The following is a 19,539-nucleotide window of genomic DNA, read 5'->3' as shown; positions in this document are numbered from 1 at the left end:
TTTCTGGCTGGTATTCAGCAAAGTACATAAACCACTATTGCCTGGGAAGGTCTCTATTCTGCCACTTTTTGAGCTTTTTGCAGGCGGATTCAAATGCACAGGCTCTGCATGGTGTACAATTTCATCAAGTAGGTGCTCTTACAGACACAGCTGTTTGCATGAAATAAATCCAAAGACCTTTGAGGGAATCAATAAAGCATGCAGACCCACTAGGCAGTTGTGATATGATAGAAAAATATCATTTTGCAGTGCTTACAATACATTGCAATTTGCACTGACAATGATATTTATGCTCTCATTGAATTATAGAATATCCCGAGTTGGAAGGGATCCACAAGGATCATTGAATCCAGCTCCTGGCACCACACAGGTCTACCCAAAAATTTAGACCATATGACTAAGAGCACAGTCCAAACACTTCTTAAACTCCAACAGGCTTGGTACCGTGACTACGTCCCTGGGGAGCCTATTCCCATGCATAACAACCCTCTCGGAGAAGAACCTTTTCCTCATATCCAGCCAGAACTTCCCCTGCCGCAGCTTGACACCATTCCCTCGGGTCCTATCGCTGGTCACTGAAGAGAACAGATCGGCACCTGCCCCTCTACTCCCTCTCGCGAGGAAGCTGTAGGCTGCAATGAGGCCCCTCTGCACACTCTCCAACAGTTTAATGTCCTAATACTGTGGTGCCCAGAACTGCACACAGTACTCGAGGTGAGGCCACACCAGTGCAGAGTAGAGCGGGACAATCACCTCCCTTGACCGACTAGCAATGCTGTGCTTGATGCACCCCACGATACGGTTGGCCTTCCTGGCTGCCAGGGCACACTGCTGGCTCATATTCAACTTGCTTTCAACCACAACCCTCAGGTCCCTCTCTGCGGGGCTGCTCTCCAGCGTCTCATGCCCCAGTCTGTACATACAGTCAGGGTTGCCCTGTCCCAGGCGCAGGAGAGACCCAGGTGAGGTCTGTCCCAGGTGCAGGACTCAGCACTTGCTCTTCTTAAACTTCCTGTGGTTGCCCAGCTCTCCAGCCTGTCCAGATTTCTCTGCAAGGCCCCATCACCCACAACAGAGTCAACAACTCCTCCCATTTTAGTATCAACAGCAAATTTGCTCAGAACACCTTCTAGTCCTACATCCAAATTGTTTACAGAAACATTGAAGAGAACTGGCCCTAAAATGGAGCCTTGGGGGACCCCACTGATGACCAGCCACCAGCCTGATGCAGACCCATTTACCATAACCCTTTGAGCCTTACCCATCAGCTGGTTATTCACCCATCGTATGATGTTTTTATCTAGCTGTATGCTGGACATTTAGTCCAGTAGGATCCTATGGGAAACTGTCAGTTTCAAAAACCTTTACTGAAATCCAAAAAGATCACATCAGCTGTTTTCCCTTGATTGACTAGATGGGTGATTTTATAATAAAAGGAAATCAAGTTAGTCAAACATGACCTACCCCTCGTGAACCCACATTGGCTAGGACCAATGACTGCATTGTCCGCCAGGTGCGCTTCAATAACTTCAAGGATAATCTTCTCCGTATTTTTACCGGGCACTGGCATGAGACTGACAGGCCTGTAGTTGGTCCAGTTTCTTGCCCCTCTAGAAAATTGGTAGAAGATTTGCCATCTTCCAGTCAGCTTTTAGTGGCACCCAAAATTGGGGATTTTTTGCAGTGACACCTATGGAAAAAACAAGCTGCAGATGATATTATTTGAGAAGGAAGCCCACAAAGGCTTGCGTGTGCATATACTTTCTGCACCCCTCACTTTGCAAGCATTTCTCCACACTGGCACATGTTGCCCACATTGTCATCTGCTCCCCAGACACCTTGCACCAGAATCAGGACAGGAAACTTTGCAAAACTAAAGCATCACAAAGCAAGGCAAGTCCTTAGGGCCATGCAGATACCTGGATTATTTTATTTTTACCCAGTAGGCACACAACATTGCACCAGAAAGGACATAGCCAGTAGCTTTTAAAAAATAAATAAATAAATGTCTAAATGCAGAGCAGAACAGAAACAGGGCAGATACCTGCTGCTCTGCCTCCTTCCAGCTGCAAATAAGCATCTTTGAGCTGATTCAAACCAGCATCTTGCAGCAAAGACCAACCACAGCCAAAGACCTTTTGGGGTTAAACAGTGTTTTAGGACTTGCCTGCAAAGCAACAGATGAAGCTTACCCCAACCACCCGATTTGGGTAGAACAACTGTACTCGGCTCTGGTGAGGCTGCACCTCGAGTACTGTGTTCAGTTCTGGGCCACTCGCTACAAGAAGGACATCGAGGTGCTCGAGCAAGTCCAGAGAAGGGCAACGAAGCTGGTGAGGGGTCTGGAGAACAAGTCTTAGGAGGAGTGGCTGGGGGAGCTGGGATTGTTCAGCCTGGTGAAGAGGAGGCTCAGGGGCAACCTTATTGCTCTCTATAAGTACATTAAAGGAGGCTGTAGCAAGGTGGGGGTTGGTCTATTATCCCACGTGCCTGGTAACAGGACGAGGGGGAACGGGCTAAAGTTGCAGCAGGGGTGTTTTAGGTTGGATATTAGGAAGAACTTCTTTATCAAAAGGGTTGTTAGGCATTGGAATGGGCTGCCCAGGGAAGTGGTGGAGTCACCATCCCTGGAGGTCTGTAAAAGACATTCAGATGTTGAACTTAGTGATATAGTTTAGTGGAAGACTTGTTAGTGTTAGGTCAGAGGTTGGGCTCGATGATCTTGAGGTCTCTTCCAACTTAGACAATTCTATGATTCTGTAACTTCATCTTCCTTTTGAACCAGCAAAATGGAATGGGTGAGTGGGACATCTGCCATCAGCAAGGGCCAGCCATAAACTCTGCCATCCAACCCAAGTAGCTGAAGGAAATTTATGTCCATTGGAAAGAAAAAACCTAAGTGCTTCAAAGCACAAATTCTCAGGGATTTTGTCTCTGGCCATGGGTGCTGTACAATGACTACAAGCTGCCTGGGAGGATGGAAAGAAGAGGGTGGTTGGTGACATTCCCAGGCGAGACTTCTCCCTGCTTTCTCACTTGTTTGATCAATTCAGTACCTGTTTTACAGCTTCTCCAAACCCAATTAAATAAACATTAGAATGTATGAGAAAGTAAAGCCAAGCCTTGTGCCTTTCGGTCTCTTATGTATAGATTTCAGAAATAAATAAGTAAATTCAAGGACTTCCCACATTATGGAAAATCAAAATATGGTGGTTTCCCACATCTGAGTAGGATGGAAAGCCTAATTACTAATTAGCAATTAGTAATTACTAATTAGCAATTAGTAATTAGCAATTAATATTACTAATAGCAATAGTTGCTCAGACATATGCTTTCTATGGGCAATCTACAGCAGCCCAATTTTTTGTTGGGTGCTTCCTTCTGTGCTTCCTTCTGTGTAAGAAGGGCCAGAATATTGCTTACTTCAAATACAAGCACAAATCTTGGCACTTGGGTGATGAACACTGGCCAAGCTCAAAATCCCACCTATGCTCAAAATCCCACCTTTAGCTGCTCAACATCACAGGCGAGGCTGACGTTTGTTTCTAAGGAAACTTACGCTTTTAGGAAAATTGGGCAAAACCCAAAGCTGGACTTGGGATTAGATTTTGGTCCCAACTTTCTTCCTGGCATCCTGCAAGCTTTCCATCAAGGTGGTTTGCAGCTATTTTTGAAATTAACACAAGTGCACAGTGAGGCATATGTCCTGTGCAGAACATGACAAATACCCAATGACCAAAGATAAGACATGCTAATATGTTCATTCAAGCCAAAGTTCAAGACACTATCACCTCTCCATGTCCACGGTGCTCTTCCTCTTCCCACTCCAACTGGCAGTTCAAGGACAATATTCTCACCCTGGCTTTCCAATGGCAGCTGCTGGGGATGAATCTGTTTCTAGGCTGACAGTTCTTGGCAACAGAGATGGCCATTTGTAACAATTCCCTCCAAAACTTGACAGCATCAAATCCAATTTATATTTAAAACCTGGAAATCATGAGCAGATGGGAAGAACAAGATTCTCCAACTGAAGAGCATTTAATGGCATGCCAGAAAAATCACAATGCTTGCTCAAAAGCACTTGATATTCATCAAGGCTCAGTGATCCTTATTGCCATTTCTGGTTTGTCTCCCTACCCTTCCCAATTAAAAGCATCATGCTGTGAGGTTAATGGATAATGCAACAGGAAGCTCCTGTAATGGGCTCTAGACATCCTGCAAGGCAGATGGTAATGGTAACCTCTATTATGGCATTTTCTCACCCCATTTCTGTGCCCATTTGTACTGGGTTTATGTGGCAAGGTTCTGGGGGCTGCGGGGGTGGCCTCTGTGAGAAAAGCCCTGAAGCTGCCCCATGTTAGATAAGAGTCAGTTCCAGACAGCTCCAAAGGGACACGCTGCTGCCCAGAGCCAAGCCAAAAAGCGATGGTGGTTGTGCCTATGTGAGAGCCGACTTAAGAAAAGGTAAAAAACCTGCTGCACAACAGCAGCAGCAGTGCAGCTGGGAGAGCGATGACTGAGAAACAGCCCCCACAGCCCATGGTGTACCATGGCGGAGCAGATTTCCACACTGCAGCCCATGAAGGAGCCCACAGCGGAGCAGGTGGATCTGCCCTGAAGGAGGCTGTGGCCTGTGGAAAACCCCCACAGGAGCAGACTCTGGGCTGAAGCTGTAGCCCGCGGAGAGGAGCCCATGTAAGAGCAGGGGACCTGGCAGGAGCTGCTGCCCATGGGGGACCCAGGTTGGAGCTGTGTGCTCCTGATGGATGAACCCTGTGTTACGAAGCCATGCTTGAGCAGTTCTTGAAGAGCTGTTGCCTGTGAGAAGCCCATGCAGGATCAGTTTGGGAAGGATGGCATGCCATGGGAGGGACCCTACATTGGAGCAGGGGAAGAGAGTGACTGAGAAGGAGCAGCGGAGATGAAGCACTAGGGACTGACCACAGCCCCCGTTCACCCATTCTCCTGTGCCGCCTGGGGGAAGGATGTTGAAGAGGGTGGATGGGGGGAAGGTGTTTTTAGCTTGTTTTTAGTTCCTCACTGCTCTAGCATGTTAGTGATAGGTAATAAATTTCTCTTATCTCCTTATGCTGAGTCTGTTTTGCTCATGACAATAACTTTGGAGTGATAGCTCTGTCCTTATCTTAGCCCTTGAACCCTAGCCCTTGAACCCTTTCCATCATATTTTCTCCCCCTTTTCATTTGAGGAGGGGGAGTGAGAGAGCAGTTGTGGTGAAGCTCAGCTGCCCAGCTGAGTAAAACCACCACACCATTGCATTTCCTGGTAGTAGCACAGTAGAAGTTTCTTGCTCATCTGCACACCGTGGAGGAAGCACTTTATAAGAGCAGAGCATTGCAGCTAGGATTGGGCACACACTGAGCCCCTGTCTGTTTTTATTTATTTATTTATTTATTTATTTATTTTTCATTCAGGCCATCTGAGACATCAAGGAGAAATCCTTTTCAATCCTTTGAAAAATTAGCTCAGTTTGTCACGTTTCTCAAGCAGCTTCTGTTTATTCAGCCAGTATTCTACATTTCACTGCAAGTAGAAACCCAGGAAAAAGAATAATTTCACTTCCACTTAGATAAAATACCATATCTGATGAAAGCATCACCAAGTACATCCAGTGGCAAATCCAAAGTTACATCCAGGGAGAAAAAAAGAAAGCTTTCACTTGCAAGATTTGAAGGAAATACATATAAAAAAAAAAAAAGCAATCAACACCAACACAATAAGAATAATTCTGGAGTTTCACCTCCTTGCTAGCACAGTGGCAACAGCATTGTAAAAGGGTAGCCTCTGCTGTGACCCAAAGTTTCTCTCCATATCCAGCATCCATGATAGAGAGCTTAATAACTTGTGCTGCAAAATTGCCAGGATCATCTGCCATTGTTAATGGCAAGTAGCTCAAAAATGAATTTCATGATGTATGGCAAACCCAGCTAAATTTATGATCATGGTTTATTTTTGTTAATATTTATGTTCTATTTGAAGAGAACTGTAAAAACAAATGTAAAAGGATTTGCTGGTCTAGCATAGAAATGCCTTGATTTTAGACGCTATTACTTGAACATTAATTAAATTTTAGGAGTGTGTTATTAGAAAGCCAGCATTTTGCTAAAGTTGCTTTAAAAGTGCTGTGACATTTCACACCCAAGACACAGATTTCATATGTAAAGGTAGTGGGGAAAAATACCTAAAACCAAATTGTTTTCCTCCTCCAGAATGGAGATAAAAGGCAAGATGATGCTGACCAGTTTCACCACCTACCTGGGGAAGAAGCATGGAGCAAACGATGCCCAAAGTGGCCTCAAAGTTGTCTTTAAGCCACAGCCCGACAGCATGGATGCAGCCTCGCACGTGGATGACATTAAGCAACTCCAGGCGCTGGAAGCAGATTGAAAAGAAGTACCACTGTTTTAATTTAGATGGTGCACTTGGAAGAAGATGTTATTTCTTGTGTTTGCTCCTTCCCGCAAGCCAAAGGAGTGCCATGACAAACATTTGGGAATTGATTTATTGGATTTGATATTTTCTTGGGTTTTCTTGACAAAAAAACAGTCCCTTAAATTTACAGGTCACACTGCAGCTCTCTGCCATGATATACCCCACAATCACCCCTGAGGGCCTCAAAAGCAGCTTCTCTCCTACCACCAAGCCTTAAATCACAACTCAGGACCAGCATTTCCTGGGACTCATCCAGTAGAGAGATCGTTGCTCTCAGAAATGCCACACCAAAGCCTGCAGAGACTACACAGATGAGCCTGCTCAAATTCTGCAAGCCTGTGCAGGGATGCTAGAGAAAAGAAATAAAAATAAATTTATATACAGCTGCAGTAACAGCTATCCCCGGTGGGGAAGAGATTCCCATTGTGAGGCAGGGTTTCCCTGAAGATAACCTTTTTTTTTTAAAAAAAAGGAAGGGTTTCACAAAAAAATACTGTACATAGGAAGGAAAAAGCAAAAGTTACCTCTTTATCGAGTGTCCTGTATCCACACAGCGTGTTAATGACTTCTCCAGGAACCTGTAGACAGAGAATTAGTGCAAACTTAGGTTGGAGGAAACCAAAGGGGACATTAAAAAAAGAATAAAACTAAAAAGAAATAAAAAAACTTGCCCAGTTGCCTTGACCATTCAGCATAGTACAAGGCAAACAGTTAGCCTCAAACTTCATTTTATTACCGTTTAATCCTTTTTCCTCAAATGCATTGCTGATATTGTAGGTGCCAGCTTGGCTTGGGCCAGCAATAAGTTGCGTTTTGAAAAACTATTTTAAACAACTTGTCTCAGCCATTTCTGAATCTGCTCAGCATTCTCCTATCCAGTGATACGGGACTGTCCAGTGATTTGAGCTGAAAGCAACTCCACATGGTGTGAGAATTTAGTAAAGTGGTTCTTTAAAATGTTACTTTGATTTTCTCCTTGTTCAATTCCAGCCACTTTTTCTCACATATTCAGTCACATTTCACCTTCTTAAAAAAAAGGTAATTTCACCAAGATTAAATGTATTTAGTTCTACAGAAGTCAAGGGGGAATTTCCCAAAAGTCTCCCAGCACTTTGGGGAGAAACCCAAGGATTTTAGGGATCCACAATGCTTAGACCTTTGTTGCTCCGCCCGCTGCCCCCTGCCCACCCCCCAAAAAAAAAAAAAAAAAAAAAAAGCATTTCAAAAGTTGCAGAAATCCTAGCCAAATACTGCTATGCAGTAGCTCTATAAAATTAAATCAAACCAAATTCCTCTGCTTCCATCAGGGTGGAAGAGGATACATTTTTGAATTGATTACAACATTTTTTAACACCAGTTACAAAACTAGTTCTTGCTCATCCCAGAAAAAGGAAAGCTATGAGGTAGCTCCAGAACACCCTGAGCTAGCTGTGTACTTTGCACCTCTCAGGATTGATCTTTATTTATTTATTTATTTATTTATTTATTTATTTATTTATTTATGGCTTATAGCAGCTTCCATAATACCATGTATTTCTAAAGGGGCCTCATACTCATGAAATAATAACATGCTGAAATTATTACACTTTCAGTAAGATGACTTTGACAACGAGTAAAAGCTCCTGAACAACAAAACAAAAACTACCTGTGCTTTAGAGGCACAAAGATGAAAAAGAGAAATGTGCACATTTAGGGGTAAATTATACTTTCCTGCAAGACACAGCATAAAAGAAATGTGCACCTTCAGACAGGCTCCAGCCATAAAGCTGCAGCTCATTCCTTCCGTAATTGGTAGGGAAATTATTCCAGCAATACACTACCAAGAGCATCTGTACCTCTGTACATTACTGACAGGGCTATCAAAAAAACCACCACACACCACAACCATCTGTCACCACTTCAGTACGCTATTTATAAACTGGGCATAGTTAAGGAGAATAATTAGTCCTTGTGTGTATTAAAGACTTATGGGGACATCCAGAGATCAGCCCACTGGCAGGTCTCATCCTGCACTGGGACCATGAAACAGGAAGCCCTCAGAATAAGGAGAATTTGAGACATTCCTAAGGCACATGCTGTTGCCAATAGTGGTATAAAGGAATATGCGCATGATCCAGGAACCATTTATTTGGTTTGCATTTAAAAAAACAACTCAAAAACCACAATCACCAACAAAACAAAACAAAACAACCAAACAAAAACAAATAATAAACAAAGAAAAACTAAAGCATTTAGTTCTTGGCAGCTTTCAGTTATCCTTGTTTTTTAGACTCACTTCCATGGACATCATGGGATCCTTACTGGTGAAACATCATAGCTTTCTGTAGGACTTATCCATTGAACAACATCCATCTATGGAGCAAATTTATCACCAATTTTCTTCCTTCTTGCATCAAATAATGAAGGGTTTCTCAATCATCTCCAATTCTGACCATCCACTTGAGTAATTCTCTCAACAGCTTGTATTTGGGTGAATTGTGGACAAGTGAGTTTTTTGCCTTGATTTATCTTTGTTATTGTCTTGCATGGAAGTGAAAGTCAGAGCTGAACAGATATTTCTAACATAAAAACCAGGAGACATCCTTAGTCTTCCCAAGTGAATTTTGATGCTTTCACAGATCATAAAACAGCAACAAATGCAGGTGTTTAAAACCCACCAAGGGCAGAGGACTGCAATCTTTGCACTTTTCTTTTAACCAACAGTTTCCCACCCACAAAATCAGATATTTCACGAGGGGCTCAGAGACACTGTGCTTGGCAGAGGCACAGCTACCCTGTGTCTTCCACAGGAGAAGGCCTAACTGCAATGGAAAACCATTTAGAGAAGTACTTAGCGATGAGGATACAGAGGGCCCCCCCTGCAGTAGGTGTATATTTGCTCATTCCTTATTCCTGGGAAGACTTTAAGGCCTGTGACCTTAGATATGAGACTCTTTAAAATAGCCAGCATTTCTGGAGGATGTCTGTTCTTGTTGATGCACCTCAGCCTGCCCTGCAAGATGCCCAAGGTTATATGATGCAAAGTTCTGGAGGCTTTTGCAACAGAAGTGTCTTCTTTTGAAAACAGGATGGTTTTATGTCTGCATTTAATGAATGACAGGTTAACAACACTTCTGAAACCATGTTTCATACTCCTTCCTTCAGACAAGCTCACCAACCAACCACCCTGACAAACAAATGATTTGTTTGACAAGTGTACGAGGTCTAACAGAAGCTCTGAAGTTGGACCTGCCAATGAAAATTACTCAGAATTGGCGAATACAGAAGGATCATGTGCAGCATGTGATATTGTTGTCTTGTATTGCCTTGGTTTGGAGGACTGAGCTGAGACACCCTAGAGCAGAAGAAATGGTCAAAAACCTGACCACTTTGCTGGTATTCACCCAAAACCTACCTAGATGGGGCTGTACTGCATGGCTTGATCCTATCAGTATCTATTCCTTTTTTCATAATACTCTATTTCCAAAGAACATCTTCTAGTACCTCTCTACTTAAAACTCAAAGGTCCTCTAAGAGAAGAGGATGCTTTGCTCTCCATCTTTCATTCATGAAGGTGCAAATAGAGGACAACATTTTGTTGCTAAAGAAGAAAAGGGTTTCTTGCCCTACAAACTGGTATATTTAAACTGGTTGGTACAAGGGTTATTCAGTGGAGAGACCATTGTGGTTCATCTCTGAACCAGCACAGACAAATTCATAGAATCATAGAAACACAAGGTTGGAAAGGACCCACAAGATCATCTAGTCCAACCGTCCTCCTATCACCAATACTACCACTAAGCTGCTAAACCATATATCGTAGCACTTTGTCCAGGCCCTTCTTGAACACTGCCAAGGACAGTGACTCCATCACCTCCCTGGGCTGGGTTCCAGCACCTGACCACACTTTGAGAGATTTTTTTTTTCCTGATGTCTAATCTAAATCTCCCCTGGCACAACTTGTGGCCATTTCCTCAAGTCCTATCATTTGTTATCTGGGAGAAGAGGTCAACCTTCTTTATAACCTCCCTTCAGGAAGTTGTAGAGTGCAATGAGGTCTCGCTTGAGCCTCCTCTTCTCCAGACTAAACAATACCAGGTCCCTCAGCCACTCCTCATAAGACTTGTGCTCCAGACCCCTCACCAGAGTTGTTGCCCTTCTCTGGACACGTTCCAAGGCCTTGATGTCTTTCTTGTAGCGAGGGGCCCAAAACTAAACACAGTATTCAAGGTGTGGCCTCACCAGAGCTGAGTACAGGGGGATGATCATCTCCCTGGTCCTGCTGGCTACACTATTCTTGATACGAGCCAGGATGCCATTGGCCTTCTTGGCCACCTGGACAAAATCTTCTCTTCAGCCTTTAAGTAGCATATTTTGGAGGAAAGGGTTTTGAATAGGGTTTGTACATTGCTCAGAACAACTAGGTATATCTAGAGTATCATGCACAGATACTGCCTTCATCCTGAAGTGCTTTTCCCATCTTATCAGCCTGCAAGGAAAACCTCCACAATAACATTGCAATTTCAGGTAACAACTATGCACTGAGACATGCAAAAGCAATTATGCAATTATTATTATTATGCAATTATGCAATTATTATTAAAATGCAATTATGTTTTTTATTATTTTTACTTTTTATTATTTTTAATTCTGTTGTTAAAAATATTTTTATTTGCTTGTTCTATGCCATAGTAAGTGGAAAATTTCCAAGGGATCTTGCTCTCCTAACTCATTTAATATACTATTGATATTGTATAGCGATGGATTCTTAACCAAAAGCAGTGCCAAAAACCAAATAAATTTGAAGAAAGAGGCCACATCTATCTACCTGCTTACTGCTCTTGCCAAGAGTTTCATTCCATGTGGAGATTTAGATTCATTTGGCAAGGTCTCACTTTCTCTCTGGCAGTCAGAGACACATTCACAGGCTTTAAATCTTGAAAAAAAATGTACAGAATTTGCCATCAATATTCCCTCCCAGAAGCTGGAGTCCTTTGCTAGAGCATTCCCCAAGACATTGCTCATTAAAATGTGAAGCCAGAAAGTTGCCTTATTTCTTATCCCACTATATTACACATCTGTGATTTTTATAACTCAAACAGTGCCAGTCAGGCAAAGGTGTTTTGTTTCCACATTGTTCCAACATACCACAGGGAATGTAAAAATAATGAAAAAGGCACCTGACTTTCTCCAGCATATACTTAATACCAATACAAAAGGACAACATATGAATTTCTAATTCAACTTTGGGAGCTGGCAAAGATCCTTAATCAACACCCCGATTAGAGATAAAAACTATTTTTGCAGCTGTTTTGCATGTCATGCTTAGATGAATAATAAAGCACCTCACAGTTCCTCATTTTCCTTAAAAAAAAAATAAAAAAGCTAACAACAATAACAGATTTATGCTATGTTTTCCTTGTGCAATTCATAAAGCTAGTGGAACGGCCAGGTTTCAGAGGTAATGCTGCCTGTTGTTCTTAACTCTAAGGAGGTTTTGCCACTGGGATCACAGAGTAATAGAGTATCACAAATTGGAAAGGACCCACAAGTCTCATTGACTCAAACTCCTGGCTCCACACAGGACCACAGAAAATTCAACCGTATTTGTAAGACCATTATCCAAACACTTCTTGGACTCCAGCAGGAGTGACCACTTCCCTGTTTCAGTGCCCAACCACCCTCCCAGTGAAGAACCTTTTCGTAATATCCAGCCTGAACCTCCCCTGTCACAGCTCCATGCCATTTCCTTGGGTCCCATCGCTGTCACCAGAGAGCAGGGAGCAGCGCCTGACCCCTGTCCCGCTCCCCTTGAGAGGAAGCTGCAGCCCGCCATGAGGCCTCCCCTCCATCTCCTCTTCTCAGGGCTGAAACAATCAAGTGACCTCAGCCACTTCTCCTACATCTTCTCCACTAGATTTTTCACCATTTTTGTGCATGGTGCTTGAGGTGAGGCCTCACCAGCGCAGAGCAGAGTGGGATGGCCACTTCCCTTGAGCAGCTGGCAGTGCTGTGCCTGAAACAGCCCAGGGTACGGTCAGCCCGTTTGGCTGCCAGGGCACACTGCTGGCTCGTGTTCAACTTGCCATCAACCGGATCCCCCGGATCCCTCTCCAGGGGGCTGCTCTCCAGCCTCTCATCCCCCAGTCTGCACATACAGCCAGGATTGCCCCGTCCCAGGTGCAGAATCCAGCACATGCTCTTGTTAAACTTTCTGCAGTTGGTGATTGCCCAGCCCTCCAAACTGTCAAGATCTCTCTGCAAGGCCGCTCTGCCCTCAAGGGAGTCAGCAGCTCCTCCTAATTAATATCAGCTGCAAGCTTACTTAGCATGCATTCCAGTCCTGCATCCAGATCATGTATAAAACATTGAAGAGAACTGGCCCCAAAATGGAGCCCTGGGGAACTCCATTAGTACCCATTAGACATCAGCCCAATGTAACCCCATTTACCCTTTGAGCGCAGCCTGTCAGCTAGTTGTACAGCCTTTGTAGCGTGTATTTGTCCAGCTGTACGCTGGACGTTTTGTCCAGAAGGATACTGTAAGAAACAGCATCAAGAGCTTTACTGAATTCCAAAAAGTTCATATTTACTGGTTTCCCTTGGTCAACTACGTGGGTAACGTTGTTGTAAAAGTTAATTTGGTTAGTTAAACAGGACTTCCCTTGTAAGCCCATGTTGGCGGTGACAAATGACTGTGTTGTCTTTCAGGTGGTTTTCAGTAACTTCCAGAATACTCTTCTCCATAATTTTTCCAGGCACTGAAATGAGCTGACAGGCCTGTAATTACCAGGGCCTTCTTTCTTAGCCTTCTTGGAAACTGGGACATTTGCAAGCTTCTAGTCAACTGGGATCACTCCAGATTCCCAAGGCCACTGAAAAATAACTGAGAGGTGGTGACATCAGCCAGCTCTTCTTGAAGAATCCCATCAGACTAATGTGCATCTAGCTGGAGGAGCAAATCCTTCACTAGTTCAGAGTTGGCGGAGAGTTTATTGTTCCCCAGTCATGGTCCTCTAACTCAGGGCTCTTGGACTTCCAGGGCCCATCACTAGTGTTAAAGTCAGGATTATGCTAGTAACTCATTTTTAGGACCATGTATATCATTTTTTAGCCACAGTAGCCAGGGATATTTGCACTTTTTTACCCAGTCTTGGCTGAGCTTTTCTGTTTTCCCTCAGTATGTGTTAGATTGATTGCAACAAGGCAGACCATTATATTAAGCAAAACAGTGTGAGAGCACTTAGCTTAGTCTCAGCAGCACTACATAGGAGAATCTTGGCTTGCAGCACTGAAAATCAGTTTAATAAACCTTCATGGTCATGCAGTAGGAAAGACACCCAACCTTCCCTCCAAGGGGAGATCTTGTCCCAGTTCACAGCATGTCAGAAATACAGCCTTGGAGTTGCATTTGCTCACAAGACTTTTTTTATTCAATTGCACAAGGGTGCAAATTGTACTCCTCTCATGGCTCCATTTATGACAAAACTCTCAAAACCTCCTTGTTAAAAGTAGATGCCAGCACACATGAACCCCATTCTGCTAAACGTTGTGGCAGCTGGCTGAGAAATGTATGCTCTTACAGAGGAAGACAAAGGACAACAGCTAATTTGGATCCACGTTGTGATACAGCCAAGCATTTAAGTCTTTGCAAAACCATCCTCCAAAGCATTTCATCCCATAGTAGGTAGAGAGATGGGAACCCAGCATTTCTAACAAATCCGTGGCACAATACAAATGCAATTAATATCCCAGTTCTTTGTTATTTATGCTGTATTAAAACAGCAGACCATACTAAAATGCAGTGTAGCCCATATATATGTATATTTTAGTTTCTTTAGCATGAAATGATTATGCTGTCTCAAACCACTTTTCAAAATGGCAACACAGTTAATAAGAAACTCAAGTACAGAAACAAGAAGTAAAAACTTTTCATGCCTTGGCTGCTTTACCTTCCTGATACAGCATGTGTAGGGCACCCCACATGCAAGTGGCCCACTGCCATTGCACGAGTGGTATAGGTTAACCTCCCAGTCTCGGTATTCATCACCACCACAGCAAGAAAACTGCAAAAGAAAAGGAAAGAGTGAGACATGCAGATGAGCAAACCTCAACATTTCCAACTCTCTGATGCATCTCCTGTCCAGACTTGCACTGCATCTTCAGTGCTGTTTTGCAATGCTGGTATAAAGAGGTCCACAGGATCCACCCTGGGATGGATCCCATCCAGAACCATGGACTTGTAGGGATCCAGGTGGAGCAGCAAATCCCACACACGTTCAGGGTTGGATGGGAGTTTGTCATTCCCACTGTCATGGTCCTCCTTTTCAGGACACCCAGGGTCCTGAAGCCCATCATCGGCATTGAAGACAGAGGTGAAGAAGGCATTAAATGTCTCTGCTTTGCCTATGTCATTGTCTGTGAGGAGACCTTCCCCGTCAAGTAGCGGACCTGTGTTTTCTTTGGTTCTTTTTCAGTTAACATATCTATAAAAAACTTTTTTATTGTCTCTCACAGACATGGCCAGCTTCAACTCTAGTTGGGCTTTGGCCCCATGAATTTTCTCCCTACAAACATGAACAGCATCCCTGTATTCCTTCCTCATTGCCTGACCCTCCTTCCAGCAGCTGTACACTTTCTTTTTCTGTCTAAGCTCCAGTAGAAGATCCCTGGTCAGACAGGCTGGCCTTCTGTCCCGCCTGCCTACCTTCTGATATTTTGGAATCGCCTGATGTTGTGCTTTTAAGAGGTAGTGCTTAAAGATTGATCAGCACTGATGGACGCCAATGCCTTCAAAAGCAGCTTCCCAGAGGACCTTGCTGACTAGTTCCCTGAGCAGCCTGAAGTCTGCTTTCCCCCTATCCAGGGCTGAAGTTTTGGTGGCACAGAAGTGTCACCATAAATTCTAAACTCAATCACTTCATGGTCACTATGACCGAGACGGCCGCCAATTGCCATGTCTCCCACAAGACCCTCTCTGTTTTCCAGCAACAGATCAAGGACGGCACCTTTCCTAGTTGGTTCCCTTAGCACCTGCACCAAGAAGTTATCATCTAGGTGCTTTATGAACCTCCTGGACTTGCTCGTGTCAGCCATGTGGTGATCCCAGTTGACGTCTGGCAAGTTGAAATCTCCCATAAGGACAAGGGGAGTTGATCTCGAGGCATCTCTTAGTTCTGCAAAGAATAATTCATCGGCGTTGTCGTCCTGGCCAGGTGGTCTGTAATAGATTCCCACAACGACATCCCCTTCGTCCTTTAATCCTTACCCAGAGGCGCTCAACTTTGCCATCCCCAACTTGAAGTTCCACGCAGTCCAGCCCATGCTTCACATACATCACCACCCCACCACCTTGCCTACCCTGCCTGTCCCTCCTGAAGAGCCTGTAACCATCTATTGCAGCACACCAGCCACAGGACTCATCCCGCCAGGTTTTGCTTATGGGATGATTTCTTACTTTCCAGGAAGCTGAAGACTCTGTGTTAAAAACTAACAAATGCACAAACAAAAAAGCTAAAGCAGATGTTTAGCTTGGTTTAGCCCCATTTTAGAAGTGTGTAGCAGGTATAGAGATGTACATGCATGTGTAGGAGGCATCGTGGCTCATTCATGCTTTCTTCCTGCTGATTTAATTATAGGTAACTAATCCATCCTATTGGGGTGTGTAGAAGAGATGGCTATTTCAGCACCTTGAATAAATGTATTTCTTTGCTCAACTAGTTGGTGTTATTCAACAGTATGCTAATAAGACTCTGCAGTCTAACAGGGATTTCTCTTCCAATTAAGTTAAATTAGAGATCAAATGCTGCAGCTACAAATGAAAAAACTTCTTTTTTCTACTTCTTGTATAATGTGAAAAAATAAAAAGTTTAATGAAAGTCATTTTCTGTTCTCTGTGGAATAAAATTGGGCTTATTACACATCAAATCGTCCCTTCTCTTGGTAAACAAACTTGAATCTTTACATTTCCCCCTGGAAAGAAAAGCCTGAAGTGGGCAGGAGAGCTGTGTGTATGCTTGACAAGACAGAAAATTCCAGGTTTTCCCCATTTCTGTAAGCACCAGTCTCCAAGGAACAGTTTCCAGAACAAGTTTAATTAATACCCCATGAGTATCTGTTCCCTCTCCTGCTCATAGGTTGGTGACAATACTTGGCGAAAAGGAGCAGGAAAAGCCATCAGCTCTTTGGGTCCTCATGGCCTCCTCCCATGCCGAAATGGGCAGATATGGCCAGGAGCTACCAGCCCACAAACTGAAAACTAATTTCTGACTTCCTACCTTTAATTCATCTATTACTTTTAGTCCCATCTGTATCAGTGAGGGAGACAAGCTTGCAAAACTTGTCCAGAAAGAGGAGAGAAAAACCCCTAAAGGGATATTGGATATTCTACCCTGCTCTGCATTCCCATGCTGCAAAGAAGTTTCTTCCATTTGCTTTTATAATTCTGCAAAAATTGGTATAAAATCATTGTAATGAGTGTTACTAGCTACTGGGAAGGCTCACCAGGGTGTTTTCTTCCCTGCAAGGAGAGGTTTAAACTGAACTACTGTTGTGCCTGGATTTATTTTTCATAAGCTGAGACAGATCAGGGTCTGTGTTTTACTTTCATATGGGTTCCCAGACCTCAGAGAGAGCTAATACACAGGAGGAGAAAAAAAGAAAAAAGTCCAAGAAGTACTACGCATTGGGTACTGCTGCTACAACCCCTGACATGCAGGCTTATTACGGCTAATGACCATAGCCCTGTACAGTGGCCTTGAAGAAATGCACTAAAACGAGCCATGCTGGGTGGAAGCTGCCTTTATTTTCCCTGAAGAATAAAGATGCAGGTTTGCAAGCATAACACCTTCAACTCTCCAAGCCTTACTTTGAGGTTGGAGCTGCTCAGGTATGAGCAAAAACCACAGCCTTATCAGTGCTTTGAAATTCAATTCCTGTTCTCAGCAAAGTGGTTTGAACTCTCCTCTCCCACCTGCACTCAGCAAACCATTCAGAAGACACAAGGGAAGAAGCAGCACAGAGCTGCAGTTAGTGATTTTCAGCAAACTGAGTAATTTTGGTTTCCAGACTTGCATCCATGGTGTGCAAAGGGCACACCATGCACAAAGGGTACACTTTGTTCAGCAAAAACAAATAATATAAATGTGTAAATATTATTTTTAAGGCAAATTTATTTCAATATCTTCCTGTTCACAGACAGCAAGACCAAGTAGGTGTTGGCAGGTAAAACCACCTCATTTGTGCCATAATCATGGTAATGTAATAATTACTGTCTGGCACTTCTATGTACATCTGTTATTTAGGAAAGGACCATAATTACTTATTTTAATATATGATACTGGTTTACATGTTTGGAAGCAGTCAGCATTGCTTGAGAGAGGGTTTAAGCAAAATTTAATACCTAAGGGGTGTACCATGGTTTTGTCTGAGCTAAATGAGCTGTGTGCCAGGTAACCAATGAGTAGACAAGATTTTTACCCCCCAAAATGGCAAGAATAAGCACTAAATGGTGATAATAGGGTGCTCTGGGCCTGTGTTTTGGCAAAACAAAACAAACAAACAAAACCACCAAGCTGGGGTGCAATCCTTCCAGACTGGATACAAATTTTCATCCCTCCAAAGTGGTTTGGGCTGCTTGGGTCTTGTAAAGCCCCACAGGAGCCAAGTCCAAGTCATTATGAGACCACTGGCATCAGCAACTCCACCATTTTTTTAATCTAATCCAAGTGTTGCTGAGCATAATGCCTAGAACAGCAAGAATGCAAGAATGCTGTGATTTTCTCTCTTAAAAGAAATTATGCTTCTGCACTGCTTCTCCCCACTCCTATCTCAGTAGGATGCATTTCAATTGCTGATGTTGCTGTCATTCCCGGCTTGCAAATTATACTCTAATACAAAAACTCGCAGCAATGAGCAGCAAGTTCTTGCAAAGCTCCTTCTCTTGCTACAGAAGAAAATGTGTGGATGCTAAAAACTTATCGGCAATATTAGAAGTAGCCATTAACTTCTAGTACAGAGAGAAATGCTATGAGATGAATATCTCCCCCTGAAAACTTAAACAAAAACTCAAGTGAGGAAGTAGACACAAAAATGTCATAAAAAGGGGGTGGGATTATATAATAAGTGCCTAGTCTTTGGTTGTTTGGAGATACAAAAACCTTCCCGCAAACAGATCTGCTTTATCTAGAGATCTGTGGTCTAACCTCCTTGCCAGGGCTCATCAAGGATAGTTTCCACATGCATTTGTGTTGGCTTGTGGCAGCATCCATTTATCATTCATACAGAGAGGACTGAATTACAGCACCTTTTTAGAGAGGTTGGAGCCAAACTTTAAAAAAAGATTAAGATCTTTCTTGAGATCAGTGAAGTCTTGAAACCTTTAGAGGTCTTCCAGTTTTATTAATGCATTTGGTTCAGTAATGACAACTCCAAGAGTCAGAAGTAGGTATTTAAAAAGAGAAGGGAATGTGGAGGCCACCACCAGCCTTGAATTTCAACTACATCAAAGAGGAAGGAGCTTCTTGGTCTCCTTCAAAGCTAGAGATAAGATTTATATATTTATGATGCTCCAACCCACAATGAAAGGAGAGAAATCAAGCTGAGGTGAGAGAAAGCAGCTCTGAAAAGCAGCTCTACTGGCAAAACCAAGCTGTGAGCATGCAAGTTGGATGTAATTTCTCCCTTTTACCTCTCCTAGATCTTGAGGTTTTGCTTTTTCCACTTTTTTTTTTTTTCTTTTTTCCTCGAAGAATTCATCAAATGCTTTGAGCTGAGTGTTTCCTTTCACAATAAAACAAATAACAGTCAAACTTCATATCCTTGCTCAAAACAGCAGCAAATCTACTTTTCCTTAATTCCCAGGAGCAGGTCCTCATTTTACTGGAAAAACACATATGTTAGAGCCAACCATACTTGTCCAAAATGGCCAAACTCCTAATGGTGTGGACAAAAGCTTCAAGTTTGACTTTAAATTAGGTCTGCAAGCTCTCTGCTGAATGCATGTGTGATACAAAGTGTGTCCTAAACTATACTGCAGCAAAACAGCTTCTCAGAGAATGGTTAGCAAGGCAGAGTTTCATCAATAACCTATTGCTGGCAACACAACTCAAT

The 19,539-nt window shown here is 43.2% G+C and overlaps 1 protein-coding gene across 5 annotated transcripts in view; it reads right to left on the bottom strand.

Annotated features, from left to right (window-relative positions):
* The window catches only part of LOC311424328 (tetraspanin-15-like), a 53,951-nt gene that overhangs the window by 3,586 nt on the left and 30,826 nt on the right, over window positions 1–19,539 (bottom strand). For 4 of the 5 annotated variants that reach the window (XM_084499375.1, XM_084499372.1, XM_084499373.1 and 1 more), the window contains 3 exons: window positions 14,382–14,495; window positions 6,976–7,029; window positions 6,275–6,391 (listed from right to left, as the gene is read on the bottom strand). In XM_084499375.1, the coding sequence (XP_084355501.1) occupies window positions 6,275–6,391; window positions 6,976–7,029; window positions 14,382–14,495 (285 nt within the window). The remainder of the gene's footprint in view (window positions 1–6,274; window positions 6,392–6,975; window positions 7,030–14,381; window positions 14,496–19,539) is intronic. The other variant, XM_084499374.1, reaches the window with a different exon arrangement.

This window comes from Aythya ferina (assembly GCF_964211825.1).
Source record: "Aythya ferina genome assembly, chromosome: 27".
NCBI classification, from domain to species: domain Eukaryota; kingdom Metazoa; phylum Chordata; class Aves; order Anseriformes; family Anatidae; genus Aythya; species Aythya ferina.
Note: the sequence above shows the minus strand (reverse complement) of the source record. Positions and strands in the feature narration are given on the sequence as shown.